Source organism: Phocoena sinus, chromosome 15 (assembly GCF_008692025.1).
Source record: "Phocoena sinus isolate mPhoSin1 chromosome 15, mPhoSin1.pri, whole genome shotgun sequence".
Classification (NCBI taxonomy): Eukaryota; Metazoa; Chordata; class Mammalia; order Artiodactyla; family Phocoenidae; genus Phocoena; species Phocoena sinus.
The window spans coordinates 16,255,508-16,274,746 of NC_045777.1; the positions used below are offsets into that span (position 1 = coordinate 16,255,508).

At 51.9% G+C, this 19,239-nt stretch overlaps 1 protein-coding gene across 2 annotated transcripts in view; it reads left to right on the forward strand.

The window, feature by feature from the left end:
* JPH2 (junctophilin 2) overlaps positions 1-15,635 on the forward strand; it is a 65,477-nt gene extending 49,842 nt beyond the window's left edge. The window contains exons 3-6 of one of the 2 annotated variants that reach the window (XM_032606874.1): positions 7,850-7,968; positions 9,006-9,712; positions 10,353-10,446; positions 11,859-15,635. In XM_032606874.1, the coding sequence (XP_032462765.1) occupies positions 7,850-7,968; positions 9,006-9,712; positions 10,353-10,433 (907 nt within the window). In that variant the 3' untranslated portion in view covers positions 10,434-10,446; positions 11,859-15,635. Of the gene's footprint in view, positions 1-4,494; positions 4,589-7,849; positions 7,969-9,005; positions 9,713-10,352; positions 10,447-11,858 lie in introns of those variants that run through there. The other variant, XM_032606875.1, reaches the window with a different exon arrangement.
* The last annotated feature ends 3,604 nt before the right edge of the window (positions 15,636-19,239 follow it).

The window sequence follows — 19,239 nt, forward strand, 5'->3', positions numbered from 1 at the left end:
CCTGGGGATAAAATATAGTAGTAAATCTTCGGACGTTGAGCTAGGCAAAGCTTTCTTAGATATGACACCAAAAGCACAGGCAACAAAAGAAAAATAGATAAATTGGACATCATTAAACTTAAAGTCTTCTATGCTTCAAAGGACACCATCAAGAAAGTGAAAAGACAACAGAATGGGAAAAATATTTTCAAATCATATATTTGATAAGGGACTTGTATCTAGAATATATAAAGAACTTTTACAACTCAATAATAAGACAAAAAAATTGAAAACAGGCAAAGAATCTAAATAAACATTTCTCCTAAGAAGATTCATAAATGGCCATTAAGCACATAAAAACACGCTCAACATCATTAGCCATCAGGGAAATGCAAATCAAAACCACAATGAAATGCACCTCACAAATCACTAGTGTGACTAAAATTTAAAAATGGATAATAGTAAGTGTTGACAAGAAGGTGGAGAAATTGGAATCCTCATATGTTATTGGAAGAAGGTAAAATGTTGCACTCAATTCAGAACCAGTCTGGCAGTTCCTCAAAAGGTTAAAAAGACTTATCACATGACCCAGCAATTCCACTCCTAGGCGTATACCCAAGAGAAATGCAAACACATCCTCCCAAAAACTTCTACATGAATATCTATAGAAGCATTATTCATAGTAACCAAAAGGTGGAAACAACCCAAATGTCCATCAGCTGATGAACAGATAAACTAAATATGGTTTATCCACACAGTGGACCATTATTTGGCAATAGAAAGGAATGAAGCATTAGTTATGCTACAATGTAGGTGAACCTTGAAACAATGTTTACATGACATATCCTTCTACAAATGCATATTTAAATCCCAATTTTTTGGCAGCCCTTAGCATTTTGGAAGGGAATTGCTGGTAAACATCATTATAATAATAACAAAAACAGTAACAATAATGATAGCTAATATTTGTTAAGTGCTCAGTTTATGCTAAGCACTTTTGTGCAATCTTATTTCAGGCTCCCAGTAATTTTGTGAGTTAAATGTTATTAACCCCATTTCACAGTTGAGGAAACTGAGGCCAGAGAGCAAAGGTCAGGTACCCAGAATATGATGGACATGAACTTGTACCCTTAATCCCTCTGGTGAAGAGTTTCCCAGCAGGGCTTAGCACATGTTTGCCAAATGGATACAGTCCAGGCAAGACTGGACCCTTGTCTACATCCTTGTTGGAGGGCAGGGGAACTTTCTCCCAGGGAGCTATCTGGGCAGGTGGCTGGACATCCCACCTGTGGTTCCTCCTCGAGTTTACTCTGACCATGATTGTTCTGGGGGGAAACGGCTACAGCCAGCCAGAGCTAGGGGCGAGGGGCTATTTTGGGAGAAGACAGGGCGGTGGCATCTGAAGCATCCCCTCAGGAAGACTTGGCTGCACTGCCCTTATCAACCACCTCTGCAGCTTCAGAGAGGCTGGCAGCGGCCTGAGTTGGGGGCTCTGATTATCTGCCTCTGTCCTCCAAACCTACCATGGGCTCCTTGTTCTGATGGATTTCTGAAAAATTTTTAAGTGAACAAATCAGTGACATTAAGTACATTCAGGTCTTTTGTTTCAGTCGTCTAAAAACAACTGTGCTGCTTATATATTTTATTAACAAGCACCTAGATAGCACTTTCTGTGTCCTGGCTACTGTTCTAAGGGCCATATGACTGTTTATTCATTTACTCCTTATACTGTTTCTCTGAGGCAGGTGCTGTTATTATCCCCATTTTACAGATGAGGAGACTGGGGCTCAGGGGGCTCAGACTTGCCCAAGGGTATAAGGAGAAGAGCCGAGACCTGACCCCAGACAACCTAGCCAGAGCTGCCCCCTCTTAGCCACACCCCCATGCAGTTGAAGGCTTTGCTCTGCGCCCCTGTCCATCCACTGATTTTCAGAGATGTGGCGTAGTTGAGCTGGCAGGGCTGCATTAAGCTGTGAGCTCCTCAGGCGGCTGCTGGGTCTGATCTTTCCCCATCCCTGGTCCCAGCACGTGGAACACCTGGCCCAGTTAGTTAGTGCCAGGGAGGCCGTGGTTCGGTGTAATGGGCAGGTGCACTTTCCAGCTGTGTGACCTTGAGAAAGTGACTTCACCTCACTGAAGTCATATGTGTAATTGTGGCCATAGCACAGAGCTGGGCACAAAGTGCTCAACCAATAACAGATTAATATTATTAGTAAGAGTAGTAGAAGAGACCGTTGTTGAGTGGATGCATTAGAACAGAGGTGGGCAAACTTTTCCTGTGAAGCACCAGACGGTAAATATTTTTGGCCTTGCAGGTCACGGACTTCGGTGGCAACTACTTAACCCTAGATAATAGTAAACAAATGGGTGTGGCTCTGTTCCAATAAAACTTTATATGGACACAAATCTCAATTCCATATAATTTTCACGTCATAAAATTACTCTTTTGGGTTTTTTCCCACACCTTTAAAAATATAAAGAGCATCGTTAGCTCACAGGTGGTACAGAGGCAGCGGGCTAAATCTGGCCTGTTGCCCTGACTTGCTGACCCCTGCAGTAGAATGTGAGCTCTACAAGGGAGTTTTGGACACTTGGTTTGCTGTTGTAATCACAGTGCCCAGAATAGTGCCTAGCACATAGTAGGCACTCCATAAAGTTGTATGAAATGAATGAATCTGGGTGTTGAAGTGGGTCTTGAGCTGGCCCTTTAAGGCTGGGAGGTGGAAGGACTGAGAAGGAACATTCCAGAGGGGAGAACAACCAGAGCAAAGGAGTCAGGGGTACATCCTGTGGGTGTCTCCCTTTGGCCCAATGCAGCCATCGGTGGCCTGATGGAGACACCTGGGCAACAAGGCCAGATCTAATGGGGCGGTTAGGTGGGCAAAGGAGTCAGGGGGTGGGGCTGGATACTCTCAGACGTGCTTCCACTGGGTTATTGCCCTGCCCCATCCCTGAACCACCACCAGCCCTATTTTTAACCCTGCTGACGAAAGAAAATCTGTTGAAATCAAGAAGGGTGACTGATCCCTGCCCCACCCCGTGCCCCAGTTACTCTCCTTCCCTTCTCCCCATTAGGGGCAGAGCCATCCTAGGAGACCCTCCCCAAGAAACATCAAAGTGGTCATAGGAAAAGAAATGGTTCCTGCGCTTCCCTAGCAGGACCTGGACTCAGGGAGGGATCCTGGTGCTTGAAGAGAGCCACTCAAGGCTCCTGGGGGTTGAGCAGGCTGGGAACTGCCCAAGAGGAGGCTGGATTTTCTCTCTGTCTGACTAGTGCATGCTTCTCAAATTTTAATGAGTAGTGGAAGCAGCTGGAGGTTTATAAAATACAGATTCCTGGGCTCCTCCTAAGAAATTCTAATTCAATAGATCTGGGGTGGAGCCCCCAAAGCTGCATTTTCAACAAGTGCCTGGATGATGAGGGGCTGGGGGGTTGGTGAATGGACCACACTGTGAGTGCCACTGGACCAGAAGATAGCCTTTGGACCACAGCAGTTCAGCCTGCCCTGGTAAGCTGCCAAATATACCCCATCAAGGCTGCCTCGGGCCGAGAATTTGGAGAGCCTTGAAGGCCACCCTAAGTAGTTTGGACTTTATTTTCAGCACAATAGGAAGCCTTGCAAAGATTTTCAGCAAGAGGTGAGGCCAGGAGATGTATGGGTTAAGCAAGCTGCATGTAATTGGTTGTAGGAAGCGAGCCTGGGGGCAGGGAGGCTACAGATGGGAGTGGGGGACCTTGCAGGAGGAGTGATAGAAGAAAGGAGAATGGGCAGATTCAAGAGCTATAGAGGGAGCAGGAGAGACAGGAGTTGGCGGTTGTTGTCTGTGAATATTGAAAGATGAGGAAGGGGGGTGTGGGAGACGCTGGGATTCCTGGCTTGAAGGCTGGGGAGCTGGGGAGCTATTCCTGAAATCAGAGGCATTTTGCGTGGGGAGCTAATAAGGTATTCAGTTGGTCAGATTGATGGATGTGGGCAGAGGAGTATGCTTCCTTTAAACCCAGCAGCCCTTATTGCCTTGGGCTGTGTGGCCACTCCCCTCTGACCCCTGTTCTGGCTGCCCTGGAGGGTCCACCGTTGATCCCCCAGAATCTTCCAGGGCTCAGTGTGGAGGCTGCCATTCTGGCCTGAGAAGTCCTGCAACACAGCTTCCCAGGGCACCGGGAAACAAGCCTCATCCAGCTCACATTACCAAAAAAGGACATTTTCTCAGTTTGAGGGTTTGCCCAGCCCTTTCCCTCCTCCCCCAACCTGGGGTTTCAGGTTTCCAGGGAAGTGTCTCTGAAAATTTAGATCTTTGAATCACACATACCCATGTACAGGCAAATATGAGTCTGGGGATATGCATGTACCACACTCGGTTTTAAAATTTTTTAAAGTATAGTTGATTTACAATATCATGTAAGTTTCAGGTGTACAGCACAGCGATTCAGTTATACGTATATATATGTATGTGTATATGTATTCATATATCTAGGTATGTATATACATATTATATATATATATTCTTTTCCAGATTCTTTTCCCTTATAGGTTATTACAAAATACTGAGTATAGTTCCCTGTGCTCTACAGTAGGTTCCTTGTTGGCTCCACACTGGATTTTGATGTCACAAATGTCATCTTCCTCCTTCTCCTTCTCCACCACCACCATCACCACCATCATCACCATCATCAGCATCACTCAGCCCCATCCTGGGCTAAACACTTTCATGTGTTGCCTCTCAGTAGTTTTCACAGCAACTCCAAAAGGGCAGAATTATTATCCTACAGATGTAGAAACTGAGGCATAGAGAGGCAAAGCCACTCACCCAAGGTCCTGGAGTCCCAGTGGGGTCGGGACTAGGGGAGGGGGGCGAGTGAGGAGAGTCATACAAATGCAGGGTCTGATTTGGCCTTTATTTAAATTTTGTTCACAGCTTGCTCATCAAGGATTATTTTTGCATTAGTTTGGACTTTTAAAAATATGGCATTCGAGTATTATTTATCTGGATTACTGAGTTTTTTGGCATCCCTAAATTTTGAGCCTGAGGTGAATGCCTCATTTGCACCCTAGCCCCAGCCTTGGCAGAGCCAAAATTGGAATCCAGGACGGCCGATTCCAAAACCATGCTCTTAACTACTTCCTATGCTTCCCGCTTACGCGTACATACGTGCACGTGTGCATGCATGCGTTCATTTATGTGTCCTTTCATTCAGTAAAATTTTCTTTTCTTCAGTAAACATTATTGTGGCAGTGGAGAGGGCAAGGGTGTAGAAATCAGACAATTCTGGGTTTGAACTCCACGGCTCATTATGGAGTGGAGATACAGCCTGTGGTTAAGGGCACAGACTCTAGATCTCAGAAAGCCTTGGTTTGAAAACTCGCAGTCGCTTGCTGGCTGGGTAAGTTTGGTGGGATCCTTGAAGCCTTCTTATGCCCCGGATTTCTCCTCTGTAAAGAGGGATGATGGTGATAACATCTACCACATAGTGGGTTAATTTCTATAAAGCCCTTGATATGTAGTAAATGCTTTGTGTCAACTGTTACTTTGCATCCTTGAGCAAGGTACCTGTCTGAGACTCACTTTCCCCACCTGTGAAATAGAGACAGTAAAAACTACCTCCCAGGCAGTTTTGAGGATTGAAAGGGATAATGTAGGCAAAGGGCTTGGCACTTGGAGGGAGCTTAGTAAAATTTATCTCCCTTATCGTGGGCCCAATTCCATGCTAGAGACACACGCAAATCAGCTCTCTGAGGAACTGACTCATCTGCCCATGGGGATACTGGTTTGACCTTTCAGTTCCCCAAAGGCACGAAGCTCTTACTCCCTCTCAGGGCCTTTGCACGTGCTCTTCCCTCTACCTGGCTCACTGTCCCCACGTCACCTCTGATGGGCCAACTGATGTGTCAGTTTCAGGTCTCAACTTAAATGTCACATCCTCCAGGAAACCTTGCCTAATCCCCACCTCCACCGCCGATCTATATCAATCTTCCTGTTGTACATTTTCATCGCATTCTGTACTCTTCCTTTATGGTACTTCTCACAATTGCACTTTTTTTTTTTTTTTGCGGTACGCGGGCCTCTCACTGCCGTGGCCTCTCCCGTTGTGGAGCACAGGCTCCGGACGCGCAGGCTCAGCGGCCATGGCTCACGGGCCCAGCCGCTCCGCGGCACGTGGGATCCTCCCGGACCGGGGCATGAACCCGCATCCCCTGCATCGGCAGGCGGACTCTCAACCACTGCGCCACCAGGGAAGCCCCCTCACAATTGCACTTTTTATTTAATTACATTGTATTAAATAATTTTGGTTGTTTGCTTCCAGCCCATCTCCCTCACTTGAGAGGGGCTTGTCTTGTCCACAGGAATCCCAGCTCCTGGCCAAGCGTGGCACATGCTTCAGAGCAGCACAGGCTCTGGAATCATCTTGCCTGGGTTCAAAATCTCAGTTCCTGCACTTAAAGACTTTGTGACCTTGGGCAAGTTACCTTGCCTGTGCCTCAGTTTCCTTTTCCGTAAAACAAGGAAAATAATAACAGCACCAGCTTTCTAAGGCACCATGATGATTACGTGAGATAATCTTCATAATTCCTTTAAAACTGCCCACTGGTAGGTGGGGCTGTTACTATTTTAACAGTTACTTCTCCTAGTTAGGCTAGATTAAACAAACTGAAATAAACATCCCCCAAATTTCAGGTGCTTAACGCAGTAGACATTTAAGGCTTGCTGAATTTAATGTTTAAATTTAATGCTTAAATGTTCCACATTTAATATGGGACTTTGCGGGGCTGCGGGGTGGGGGGGGACTTTGCTCTATGCAATAATCATTTGTGGACCCAAATTCCTTCCACTGTGTTTCTGAACCTGGGGTCCACAGGCAGTACTGTGGAGAGAAATCAGGGAGTCCGTGAACCTGGATGCTGCCTTAGGTTAGATTCCCTAGAAGCTGAGTCTGAGATGAGGATCCTTGTGCAGACGATTTATGGAGCAAGTGCTCTCAGGAGAGGGGGGAGTGAGAGACACAGAATCGGACAGGGAAGTAGCCAAGCAGGGATGTGGTCTTACCTGGAGTCCAGCTTCAGCCTGATCCCATACATCTTTATTTTTACTAACCTCTAACTGAAATTTAGTATTTTCTTCAATTATGGAAGTTGGCAATAAATCAACAGTAGTTTTAGCGGTATCTCTGACTTTGTCGCTAATAGAAATCACATATATTTTCATGTCACGTTACTGTTGTTGCACGTATCCTTGAAATATTCTTTATGTTAATCTATACTTTTAAATCATGGTAGTTAATAGACCTGCTAGATTTTTTGTTTAAAGTGTTAATAAAGAAGAATAGACATTATTATATTACAAATTTGTCCCTTTAAATATTTTGATAACAGTGTGTCAATATAATTGCATCCCTTTGTAATCCTGTGTAATTTGTGCATTTTAAAACATTCCAAGAAGGGGTCCAGCGGTGTCACCAGATGCCAGGAAGATCTGTGACACAAATGAGGTTAAATTCCCTGTTCTGGGCCTTGGCCTCTGCATTTTACCAGCAACAGGGGGAAAAGAGAGGATGAAGAGGATTACAGGGGGGTTTCTGTGGGCCAGGTCTGGAAATGGCATAATCCTGTCTTCCCACAATGCTTTGGCCAGTCACCTGACCACACCTAACTGCAGGGGAGGCTGGGAAATGTAGTCCATCTGTGTGCCTAGAATGAAGAGGAAGTGGTCTGGGGAATGCACAGCACTCTGGACCACAGGGCTCAATAAATACTCATTGACAGCTGGAGTGAATGAAAATTCTGTCCAGAGTGTCTCTTTGTGGGTTGGGGAGGAAGGGCAGAGGACTAGCTCTCTGGGGGTATCCTGAGTCTCCACCATGTTGTCTCCTTAGGACAAGTCACGCCAAGGCCAAAGCTGAGGCAGCAGAACAGGCTGCCCTGGCTGCCAACCAAGAGTCCAACATTGCCCGCACTTTGGCCAGGGAACTGGCTCCAGACTTCTACCAGCCAGGTAGGGCCAACCAGGGAGGGGTGGGGCAGGACGGGGTAGGGGTAGGTCCTGGTGGGGGCGGGTGGACACTTTTTCTTTGCTTGTTGGAAAGCTGAGATGCTCAAGTGCCTTTGAGTTCCAGAATCTGTGGAGCGTGGTGCAAGCAGGGATGGGTGCAAGCATGGCACAAGGGGACTCATGCTGAGATTGTGGCGGGGTATCAGAGGCTCCCCCACTCCAGCCTGTCTCTTCTCTCTGGGAAATGGGGCTGCAGAGTAAGGAGGACCCCCTGGCTCTGATACAGACTTTGCGTTTGGATAGAGCGGTGGGAGCCCATCAGGGTGGGGGAGTGGTGCTGCCTGCACTGAGGGTTTTAAGGTGAGTGGCACGATTAGATTTGTATTTTCTAAACATTCTGGCTGCGGCCGGAAGACCAAAGGGAGACTAGATGGAAGATCGCGGAGCGCAGATCTGTGCCTGGGAGGTTAAGTCGCTTCCCATCACAGTGCGCCCCCTGCTGGTCCAAGGAAGAGCGACCCTGGCTGGCTGCCTCCGCCCTTGGGTGGTCATAGCAACAGCTGTCACCACGTGCCAGGCACTGAGCTCAGCTTATTACAGGCATTTTTTTTTTCACCCGATTAATCCTTCCGTTAGTATTTATGAAATAGGTATGATTGGGCCCGTTTTTCAGATAAGAGAATGGAAAGAGACCAGTGTGACCATACAGAGCATAAACTCTGGAGCCAGACTAGCCTGAATGCCAGTCCTGGCTCTGCCCTTGGTCAGCGGAGTGACTCTGGGCAAGTGATTTTTACCTCTCTTGAGCCTCCTTTTCTTCATCTGTACAATGGAGGCTAAATAAGAGCATACACCTCATAGGGTTATTAAAATGATTAAATGAGTTAGTATTGGGGAATTGCTTAAAACAGTACTTGGCAATTGGTGGCCGTAGGTTAAGGCTGGCTGAGTACATAAATGAGACTCAGAGCGACTTGCCCTGGGTCATCCAGTGCTGGGACCGGGGTTCGAATGCAGCCTCCCCGTGTGGTCCCCGGCAGGTCCGGAGTATCAGAAGCGCCGGCTGCTCCAGGAGATCCTGGAGAACTCGGAGAGCCTGCTGGATTCCCCCCACCGGGGCCCTGGCGCCGCAGGCCTCTCGGAGCGGCCCCGCGAGAGCCCGGAGCTGCACGAGCGCGAGACCCCTGCGCCCGAGGGTGGCCCCCCGTCGCCGGCCGGGACGCCCCCTCAGCCCAAGCGGCCCCGGCCGGCCGCGGCGTCCAAGGACGGCCTGCTGAGCTCGGGCGCCTGGAACGGCGAGCCCGGCGGCGAGGGCAGCCGGCCGGTCACGCCGTCCGAGGCCGCTGGCCGTCGCAGCCCCGCGCGTCCCGCCAGCGAGCGCATAGCCATCGAGGCGCTGCAGGCGCCGTCCGCGCGGTCGCAGGAGCCCGAGGTGGCGCTGTACCAGGGCTACCACAGCTACGCCGTGCGCACCGCGCCGCCCGCGCCGCCGCCCTTCGAGGACGAGCCCGAGCCCGAGGTCCCCGCGGCCGACTCGGCGCCCCCGTCCCCGTCCGCCCCCGGCACGGCGGCCCCGCCCCGAGGCTCCGCGCCCGAGAGCCCCGCCAAGCTGGAACCCAAGCCCATCGTCCCCAAGGCCGAGCCCAAGGCCAAGGCCCGCAAGACGGAGGCCCGGCTGACCAAGGCCGGGGCCAAGAAGAAGGCTCGGAAGGAGGCGGCGACAGCGGCGGAGGTGGAGGTGGAGGAGGTGAGGCTGTCGGTGGGAAGTCGGGTTCCCCAGGCGTGGGGGAGCTGGGGGTGGGATTCGGGGGCAGATGGCCGGGTGGCGAGGGTGATGGCGCAGGACAGGGCAGGCGGGATGTGGCCTTAGTTAAGTGCAGCCTGATCCACGGTTATGCAACACAGCCCCCCACCTTGGGGCAGGGGGCTGGCCTTTGTGCCCGCTGTCTGGGCAGTTCTTTGGAGAAGGAGGTGGCTGGGAGTCCTAAGCGGCTGGGGTGGGATGCCCCTGTCCATCAGGCTCCCAGCCTCAGCTGCAAGGTGTAGCAGCAAGGGGCCCAGTGGGGGGCCTGGGGCCTGGACCTCTGGGCTTGCTATATAGGAGGCTGGGAGCTAGGAACTGCAGTGCCAAAGACTGAAACTGGGCTCTGAGGGACTGACAGCTGTGGCCCCAGAGGAATTAGCAGTGGGGAAGGCCGTGTTCTTGGGTTCCAGGCCCAGTTCTGCCCACTGTGTGCTCTGGGATACGTTCTTGCCCCTCTCAGGACCCTGAGCAGTTTGGTTATTTCCAAGAATCCTTCCAGCACTGATGCTGGGCACAGCAGTGAGCAAGAGGGTGGGGGTGTGCTCTTCCGGGGACTCAGGCAGCCTCTCTCCACTGTTCCCAGGTCCCCAACACCGTCCTCATCTGCATGGTGATTCTGCTTAACATTGGCCTGGCCATCCTCTTCGTTCACCTCCTGACCTGACCTCATCCACCAGGTGAGGCTGGGAGGAGGGGATGGGAGCCCCTGGGGGAGGAGAGTAAGGGCCAGCTGCCTGCCTAGCGGACCATCCAGCAGAGGCAGGGACCTAGAGTGTGGATTTGAGAGATCATCTCTTCCCAGTACACAATACACACACACACACCCTCACACAGACACACACACACGTACACCCCCTCATTAGCTCAACGTTCACAGAGCACTGGATCTCTGTCAGGTGAGCACTGGGGGCTTCATCCATTCATTCATTCACTAACACATCAGTAATTTAAGCACAGTTTACTGAGCACCTGCTCGCTGGGATCTAAGGATTCAGCAGGGACTCACTCCTGCCCTAAGAAAGGGGGTGAACATGAGAGTAAACCTTTAACTTACAGCTCATTATGTAAAAGTCTTGCAGTTTAAAGGTCAAACAAAACCGTTCTTGACTCCATCCCCCCAGACCCCCGCAGGTCTAGACTGAGGCCACCTGGCATGGCCGGGTCCTCTTCTCTCCGTCCTCCAATTCTCTCTTGCTCCCACCCTCTACTTGCCCACCCCCCGCCCCCGCCCTCAGTCCTCTCTTCCTGAGACCCTGCTGTCAGTCAGTTGGTTCCATCAATTGGTTTTCTCCCTGTGATGGAGCTCAGGGGCTGGGTAAGATCGGGGGGTGGGGGGGGGGGAAAGGAAGTGGGCTGGGCTGGGGTGAAGGAAAAAGGCCCTGGTTGGTCTCAGGGTGAAATATCTACAAGGCAAATAAAATCTTTCTCCTGCCGGGACCTGCCTTTACACTATAATTCCTGTGCTTGGTGATGCTAACAGTTTCTGCCTCTTGCCCTCCCCCGCTCCACCAGAGACCCCCTCCCTTGATCCTAGCTTAGTGTGGGCTGGAGGTTCCTACTCAGTCCCAGAGGAGGAGAGGGAATCCTTGTCCTGTCACCGGGTAAATAGCCAATGACAATATTAGCCTGGTAGGTGCTGGCGTGCGGGTGGATGCTGAGCTAGGCAGGGTCCATGTCTCATAGGGGATCTGGGAATGATTGCGGTGGGGACTGCCAACTTCCTGACCTGAAGGATGGAGAGGGGTGAGCCAGATGGCAGTGGGGGAGGAGGAAGAAAGGGAAGAGTATCCCAGGTAAAGGGAACAGGCAGAGAGAGCAAATAGGCAGAGGCAGCATCCAGCGGGGGGCCTTGCAAGGGCCAGGGGAGGCCTCCGGGACTTGTATCTGGTCCCACTGAGTCAGAGCCAAGGGGCAAGGCTGCCCCGGGGGCTTGGGGAGGCGGGGCTGGTGGTGGCGATGGAGATGTTGCCCCAGAGAGCAGCAGGCCTGAGGCTTGAACCCTGCCTGGAGCCTGGCTCAGCCTCAGCCTCCCTGCCCTTCTCCCCGCTCCCTCCTTCCCTCGCCTGACCCTCTTGCTGTATCTTTGCAGAGCCAGGAGTTCCTGCTGAGGACGCGTGGACCCATCTTTTTGCAGTGCCCCGCAGGGCAGCCGAGGAGGACTGGACTCTGGACCTGGATGCCGGGGGTCCAGCTCGCATCCACACCACAGACATTTAAGGAGGTTTCCCGTGGCGCCCATGCCCGACACAGGCAGTGCCCAGAGGGAGAGAAAGGGCCGGGCACCCTCCGGGAGCTCTCTGCCCAGTGGCAGGGAAAGCCCTGAAGGCAGAGCCTTGGTCTTGAGCACCCTGATCTGCTCCGTCCCCCATCCTCATCTACTCCCTCGCCTCACCCCTGGATCACCCCCTCCCGGGGCTTTTCTGTGTTTTGGGAGAAGTCACCAAACCAGGATGTTAAAATCCCAGTCGCCTTCTTTCTACCCTCCCTTGCTTTCTTTCCTCCTCTGGCTGCTGGGCTGAAGCCTTTCGGGCAAGTGGAGGGAGTGACAAGATCCTTGCGGTGGGCCAGCAAGGGAGACGCTCCGGCAGCCCAGTGGCCCTTCCCATGGCAGTCCGGACCCTGCCCACACTCTGTCCCTTGCTTACAGATGTTCTGGGTGAGAGTGGAGGAAACGGACATGTTCCATTTGAATATCCCAGGGTACAGTGCCTCTGTCTCCTCCCACTGGTCCAGTAGAAGAGGGAGAGACGGAGGAATTGGGGCCTTTGGCTGGGAAGCCACTGAGCAGGTGGCCGGGGGTGGGGGTGGGGAGAAGGGCTAAGGGGTGGTGAGGATGGCCCTGTCTCTGAGTGCACCTGAGCCTGGGGCTGGCATTGCATGTGGGGCTTCCAGGATGCTGAGGGGGGAGAAGGGGTCGCCCTGCAGGAGCCGTGGGGCTGGTGCAAAGCTCCGGGGATGCCCCGTGAATTCATTTGTCCGCTTCCGCTCCCAGGGGCCACCGCAGGCTCGGGGAAGCGTGAGCATGGAAGCCCAGGCAGATTTCACTGGGGCTGACTCTTGGGCAGGTGTGAAGACAGGTGCTTGTCAGCCAGCGTTTCCCAGGGAGAGAGGAGCAAGTCTGGGCCTCCCACTGGGCACAGTCTGTGATAATAAGCCCCTCGGCTTGCTTGGCAGAAGATGGTATTTGCATGTAGCCCGTTAACAGATGTTTTGTACCACGCTGATCCTTCTGGGCCTTGGTGTTGGCTGCAGCTGGGGGGAGGCTGAGGGCTGTGGCCTCTGCCCCGGGGAGGATGGAGGGCAGGTCTTCCAGGCCCCTCCAAGCTGAGCGGGGGGGAAAGGATGGGGCCACGGCACCTAAGCAGAGCTAGAGGGGGCAGCTGCTCGTCTTTGTTTGTCTGCTCCCTGGGGGCTGGGGCGTTGTGGTCTGGCCTCTCTGGGGCAGCTCTTTGACCTGAAGTTTGCTTCTGTTGGGGTCGGCTTTCCCCTCCTCCCTCAATACTTGGGAACCTTCCCTCCAGCTTCACACTTGCTGTTTCAAGCACTGCTGGGGTCTCGAGGCGTGGTTGGAACCGTGGACTGCATTTCCGCGGAGAGGAGCCCGTGGGTTCGCCCATCCTCCAAGGGCTCTGCCTCTGTGTGTGGGCTTTTCTGGACAGCTAGGGAATGATGGGGGTGGGCTGGGGGCACTGCTCAGGGCTGACAGCCTCCAGACCTCGGCTCTGAGGTCACTGTCGAGGGTTTCTGGTCTGGCTCGGGGCCAGGGATAAGCCTTTGGCTGCCAGAGCTCCCTCCCGGGGCCTTGTTTGGGGGCTGGTGTTTGGGGTGAGGGTTCAGGAAGCTGCCGTCTGTGCCATAATAAACTTGCATCTGCTCACAGGCTCTGGCTGGGCTGCAGTGTCTGCTTGTGGGCTCAGGACGAGGGACTGGCTGAAGGAGAAGAGAGGCCCGGGACCCTGGGTCATGCTGGTCCAGGCCCTGTCTCTCTCTTACAGTTCCCATAATACCTCCTGAGGGGTGGCTGAAGGGCTTCAGTTCTGGAGGGATGCCCCAAAGGCCACAGACCTTCTAAGGCAGACCCTGGGTTTCTAAAGCAGACTTCCAGGAGATTCCCTAAGCAGCATATAGTAGAAGAAAGAGCCTGCCTTTTTTTTTTTTTTTTTTTAATCTTTGGCCGCCCTGTGTGGCATGAGGGATCTTGGTTTCCAGACCAGGGATCGAACCCATGCCCCCTGCATTGGGAACGTGGAGTCTTAACCACTGGACTGCCAGGGAAGTCCCCAAAGAGCCTGCCTTTTGAGATTGGCCTCCCTGGGCTCTAGTCCTGCTCAGCGTACTTATTTCACTTCTCTGAGCCTCAGTTTCCTCATCTATAACATGGGGAAAATAATAATACTACCTCCTGGGGTTGTAGCAAGGATAACGTTAAATGTTGAAGCTTATGTAAAGCCCAGCTGTTGAGAGCAGTGAGAAGTGCAGACTTTCCATTTTGGGATCCTTATTGCTTTTGCACGAAAGTGCTGTCATCAGTCCTCTCACAAGCCTTTTGCATTTTGATAGAGACCCCAGAAGCCCCAAGGGGGTGGAGATGATTCACGCCCCCGTCAGAGAGTCACAGAATGTCTCAGTCAGAGGGGGGACCCAGAGACCATCTTCATACTCTACAGAGGCTCAGAGAGGAGAAGAGACTTGCCCAAGGTCACACAGCAAGTCAAGGGCAGGAAAGCAGTTATCTTGTTTGTGGATAAGTATTAAGGTTCTCTCAAAGCCAGGAGCCCCCAGTGAGATGGTTGGAGGGGAGGGTCCCTCGCCCATCAATTGGCTTGAGTGCAGTCAGGTCCCGGGGTGCTTTGGCGATCAGGAGCCCTGGCTTTCTGCCCAGTGTCACCACTGACTTGCTGGGTGCCAGTCAGCCCCTCTTTCTGGGTGTCAGCTTCCTCTTTTGCCAAGGAGACCATCGTTCCTGCCCTGTTGCCTTCTTCACAGGCAGTGCAGTTGTAAGAATCAAATGAGGTAGATTATGGGTGGTAAAGAGATTGTCAAAACCCTGGAATAATCCAGGGATCCCCAGGAAGAAGGATGGGTTTGGAGGGACTACGGGATGGATGGAGGGAGTGGGAGTGAGTGGTAATCTGCAGAGGTTTGGGTAAAATCCACCAAGAGAAGGGGTGTGGGGTAGGGTGGCAGGGCAAGTGGGCAGCCAGCCCAGTTGACTAGTCTGTAGACTGGATGTGTGTGTGTGTAAAGTGGGAGTGTGGGGTGGAGAGCAGGAGGACGGCTGCATTAGAATCACCTGGAATGGTTTGGAAAGAAAGCTCATTCCCGAGCCCCACTTTGGAACTTCCGAGTCAGGTAAGGTTGGTCGGAGTCGGGCGCCCCCTGGTGGCGAATCACAGCTTGCAGCCTGGCTGGTCCCTTTTTCAGCCTTGGCCACTGGCAGCTCTAGAAGTTTGTCGTGTCCTCTGCCAGGTCCAGGATCCGGTTAAGGTGTCTTGTGTCATAGGGGAACTTAAAACCACCGCCAGGGTCTGTGATCACTGACCACTGCCTTGGGGTCTTGGCAGGACTCTTCCAGGGCAGAAAAAGGGAGGGGGCCTGGGAGCTGTGGGATTCAGACTGGGGATTTGTGGCAAGATGGGAATTTCCTTTTTTTTTTAAGATGGGAATTTTCATAATTTCTGACGAACGCACAAAGGATCCGGCTGCGCTGGGAGAGATGCAGGCCCAGACTACGACCTATGGAGGCCTCAAGCCTGAAAAAGTTATATGGAGGACCTTCAAATAAGTAGCTGAAAATAAAAGCAATACCAAAAGTGTAAAACACAAAACTTGTATGTATGCTGAAATTAAAATAGCTCTTCATTTTTTTCTTTGTCCAAAATTCTGACTGTGTTTATGGAGGCTGAATTTCTCCCTCCCTCCCTCTCTCTCCAGTCCACCTGGGGAGGGAAACCCCACATTCAATGGGGTTCACTTACTCTATCCAGTGACAGAACAGCTCTGTGATTTAGTGCAATAACTCTGAAGTTAGGCTGCTGGTCTGAATCCTGGCCCCATCCCTTGACACCTCAAATCTTCTTGACTTCCTTTTCCAAGATGATGGTTATGCTACCACCTGCCTCTTGATTAAAACTATGAATGAAGCCCCGAGAACAGTGCCCAGCATGGGCTGAGCCCATGAGAAATGTACCCTTATTCAATTTTCACAACGACTCCACGATGTAGATATGTCTCTCCATTTTACAGATGAGGAAACTGAGGCTTGGAGAGATGGAGTTACTGGTTCAGGGTATCGCAGGGAGGGAAGGGCAGAGGCTGTGCTCTTTCCACGGAGCTGCACTGTTTCCCACAGCAAAGGAGTGAGCTTCCCGTCACTGTGGATAAGCCAGCTAAGAGCAGATGGCTACCGCACAGGGATATGGCCAAGGGGATTCATATATTGGAAATGGGTGGGTGAGATAATTCACAGTTTCTTGAGAGAGCTCGGGCACAGAAGGAAAGGTTCCCTTAAGAAGCTCGAGGAAACGACTTCCAAAGTGGCAGAGGTGGAAGGTCTAAGCGATCAGCTAATCTGGCACCCTCACTTGTCATAGGGGAAAACAGGCTGGAGAGAGGCCGGTGACTTGCCAGGACCATACAGCAGGTCAGTGACAGACAAGGACGGAGGGGACAGTGACCCCTTGCTCACAGGCTGACTGTAGGTGGGACCCTCCTGCCAGGAGAGCACATGCCAGGCTCCTCCATGTGTCAGGTCATTTACCTGCCCACTTTTTAGCGATCTTTTAGAGATATTCATGCCCTAGGGCCGTGGGGTCAGCAGAGGGTACCATCCTGAGCTTTGTTTCCCACTTTCTCCATGAACCCAGGATTGCCATAGTAACCACTCTCTGGGGATGAGTTTGTTGATCATGTGAGGGAAGCCATGGTATTCATTATTTTCATTTTACAGATGAGCGGATGGTGGCTCAGAGTGGTGAAGCGACTTGCCCCTGGACACACAGGGCCAAAGGTGGGACTGGACCCCGAGTAGGCTGACTCTACACCCGGGCTCTTCACCACCTTACACTTAACTGCCTTTCCATGATTGTGAGTGTATAACAAGGCTGGGAGACAGAACAACGGGGGCTGGACAATTGGGGATAGGAGGAGGGGTGACTTGGAAGCAGGGCATGTGAACTGAGAGGAAGTGGTCCTGGAAAGGGGCTGGTGGGTCTAGGAACTAGAGCTGAAAGTGACAACTCGAGAGGATGTGGGACTTCCATGAGGCAATTAAGACCGTTGGAGACCTAGCCTTGACTGGGAGAGAGAGGAACTTACAGGGGATGGCACATGGGGACCAAACAGATGGGCCAGTCAACCCAGCCCTTGGGGGAAGCAGAGGTTCGCTCTGGCAGTAATGGAGGCCTTTGCCTATGGCCCTCTTGGAGCTTCTGGAGCCCCTTTGCAGAGGAGTTGAATTGGAATTAATGACTAAAATAATCCAAACCAAGTTACTTAGCAACTGTGTTTGATTTCTTGATTCATAAAGGCTTTATGTTACCTCACTTTTTAAAATAAGGGTTTCATGATCAGGTGTAATGATACTGAAAAGTCCATGTCAAATAGAGATGCAATAGGGAGCTTCTAGCAAATCCAACAGGAGAATCACAGCACAGACCTTTGAGTTTTGGAGCAAAGTCATGCCTTCTTCCCCAGGGAAAAATATCAGGACTTGCTGTTGGGTCCTGTTAGAGACGAAATGCCTGGCTCTCAGGCCGCCAAGCCAGACATCTGGGCAGGTACGGTTGCAATCCATCATTGGGGGAGCTGGCACGTACAAGGCCAGGCTCAAGTTGGTCCTCAAGATGTAAGTTACATGAGCAGAAGTGTAGACTCCTGGGGCTCTTGCTTCTGTGGCTTTGCTGCCTGTCCGTCACTGCACAGGATGGGCTCAAGAAGACTTCCAGCTGACTGAAGAAGAAAAACTTGAACCCGTTTGCCGAGAGGGATAATTCCAGGAGGCCTGGAATTAGCCTGTTGTTTTGCTGAAGCAAGAGATGTACCTGCACAGGGCTGACCCCTGCTCAAGGCATGAAATGGACTGATTAACTGTGATGCTTTATAACCATGGGTTCAAGGTGAGCTTGGGGGCAGTTTATAACAGCTTGTCAACATGGTTTATTGATAACAATGAGACTGATGATTTGCACCTGGTCTCCGTGAGGCCCCTAGAAGGCTCTGCTATGGGGGCTGGTTACATAGCAAGAATGTGCCCATGTGACCAGCAGGGTACAAGACTCTATCTTAGGCTCCCTGATCCAAGAGAGAAAGCACAGCTAGTAGGACCCTGCAGAGGGGAGGATGGTTGGAGCTCACAAACAGCCTTCGGGACCTGGTTACGAGGCAGTCTTTGTCTGTGATGACTCTCTGTACTGTAGGGCAGTTGCTATATTGAATTCTTTTCTTGCAATGAACCTTAGATTATAGGTATTGTCATCTGGGGTCCTGTGAGTTTTCTTTAGCAATCGAGCCCTAACTGCCGTCGTCCGTGCAACCTGGTTTGCAGGTTGTATTCATTTTCCGTTGCTGTGTAACAATTACCCCAGACACAGGGGCTGAAGACAACCACCTGTCTCCCGTCTCAGCTTCTGTGGCTCAGGGGTCTGGCCCATTTTAACTGGGTCCTCTGCTCAAGGGCTCACGCATCTGAAATCATGGTGTTGGCTAGCTGCATCCCCGTCTGGAGGCTCAGCTAGAGAAAGATCTGCTTCCAAGCTCCGTTGGGTTGTTGGCAGAATTCATTTTTGTGGGTGTAGGACTGAGGTCCCCGTTTCTGACTACCTCTTATCCAGGGACCTCTCTTAGCAACGAGACCTCATTAGTGCTTCTTGGCCATGCGGCACCTCCTCTGAGAACAGAACAGGTTACTTCCTTCGAGGTCAGCTTCGTCAGCGTGAGCTGTTACCCTGTTCTTATTTCGCCACCTGGCGGCGGGACAGGGTGCTCAGGGAGCAGGTGGAGGCCCCTCTTCCCAGGTTTCCAGACAGAAGGGGCTTGTAAGGAGGTGTGGGCAGGATATGGGAAGATGGGCAAGGCTGACGTGTGGGGAGCTGGGGTGAGGGAGACCCTGTAGTCTGAGCCCAGGCATGGCCTCGGGTCTTCCATCTTGGGGCAGGGGAGGGGGGAGCTGGAGGGCAGTTCTCCCAGCCGAGGCTCTTCCTTCCCTCCTGGCCTCCGAGAAGGAAGGAAGTCCCCTCTCTAGGCAGAACAGCAAGTGGGGCAGAGGGTGGGTGTGGAGTGAGGGGTCTGGCTGGAGATAACGACCACACAGAGTGTCTCCCAGGCCCCTCCAGCCTGGGAGGAAAGCAGCTGATACACTCATCGTCACCTGGGCATTTGACACGAATAGTCATCCTTCCAGGGGAGTTTTCACTTGAAAAGAGAAGCCTGGAGAGAGCAATGCATGATCCAAAGGAATATTTTACTCTAGA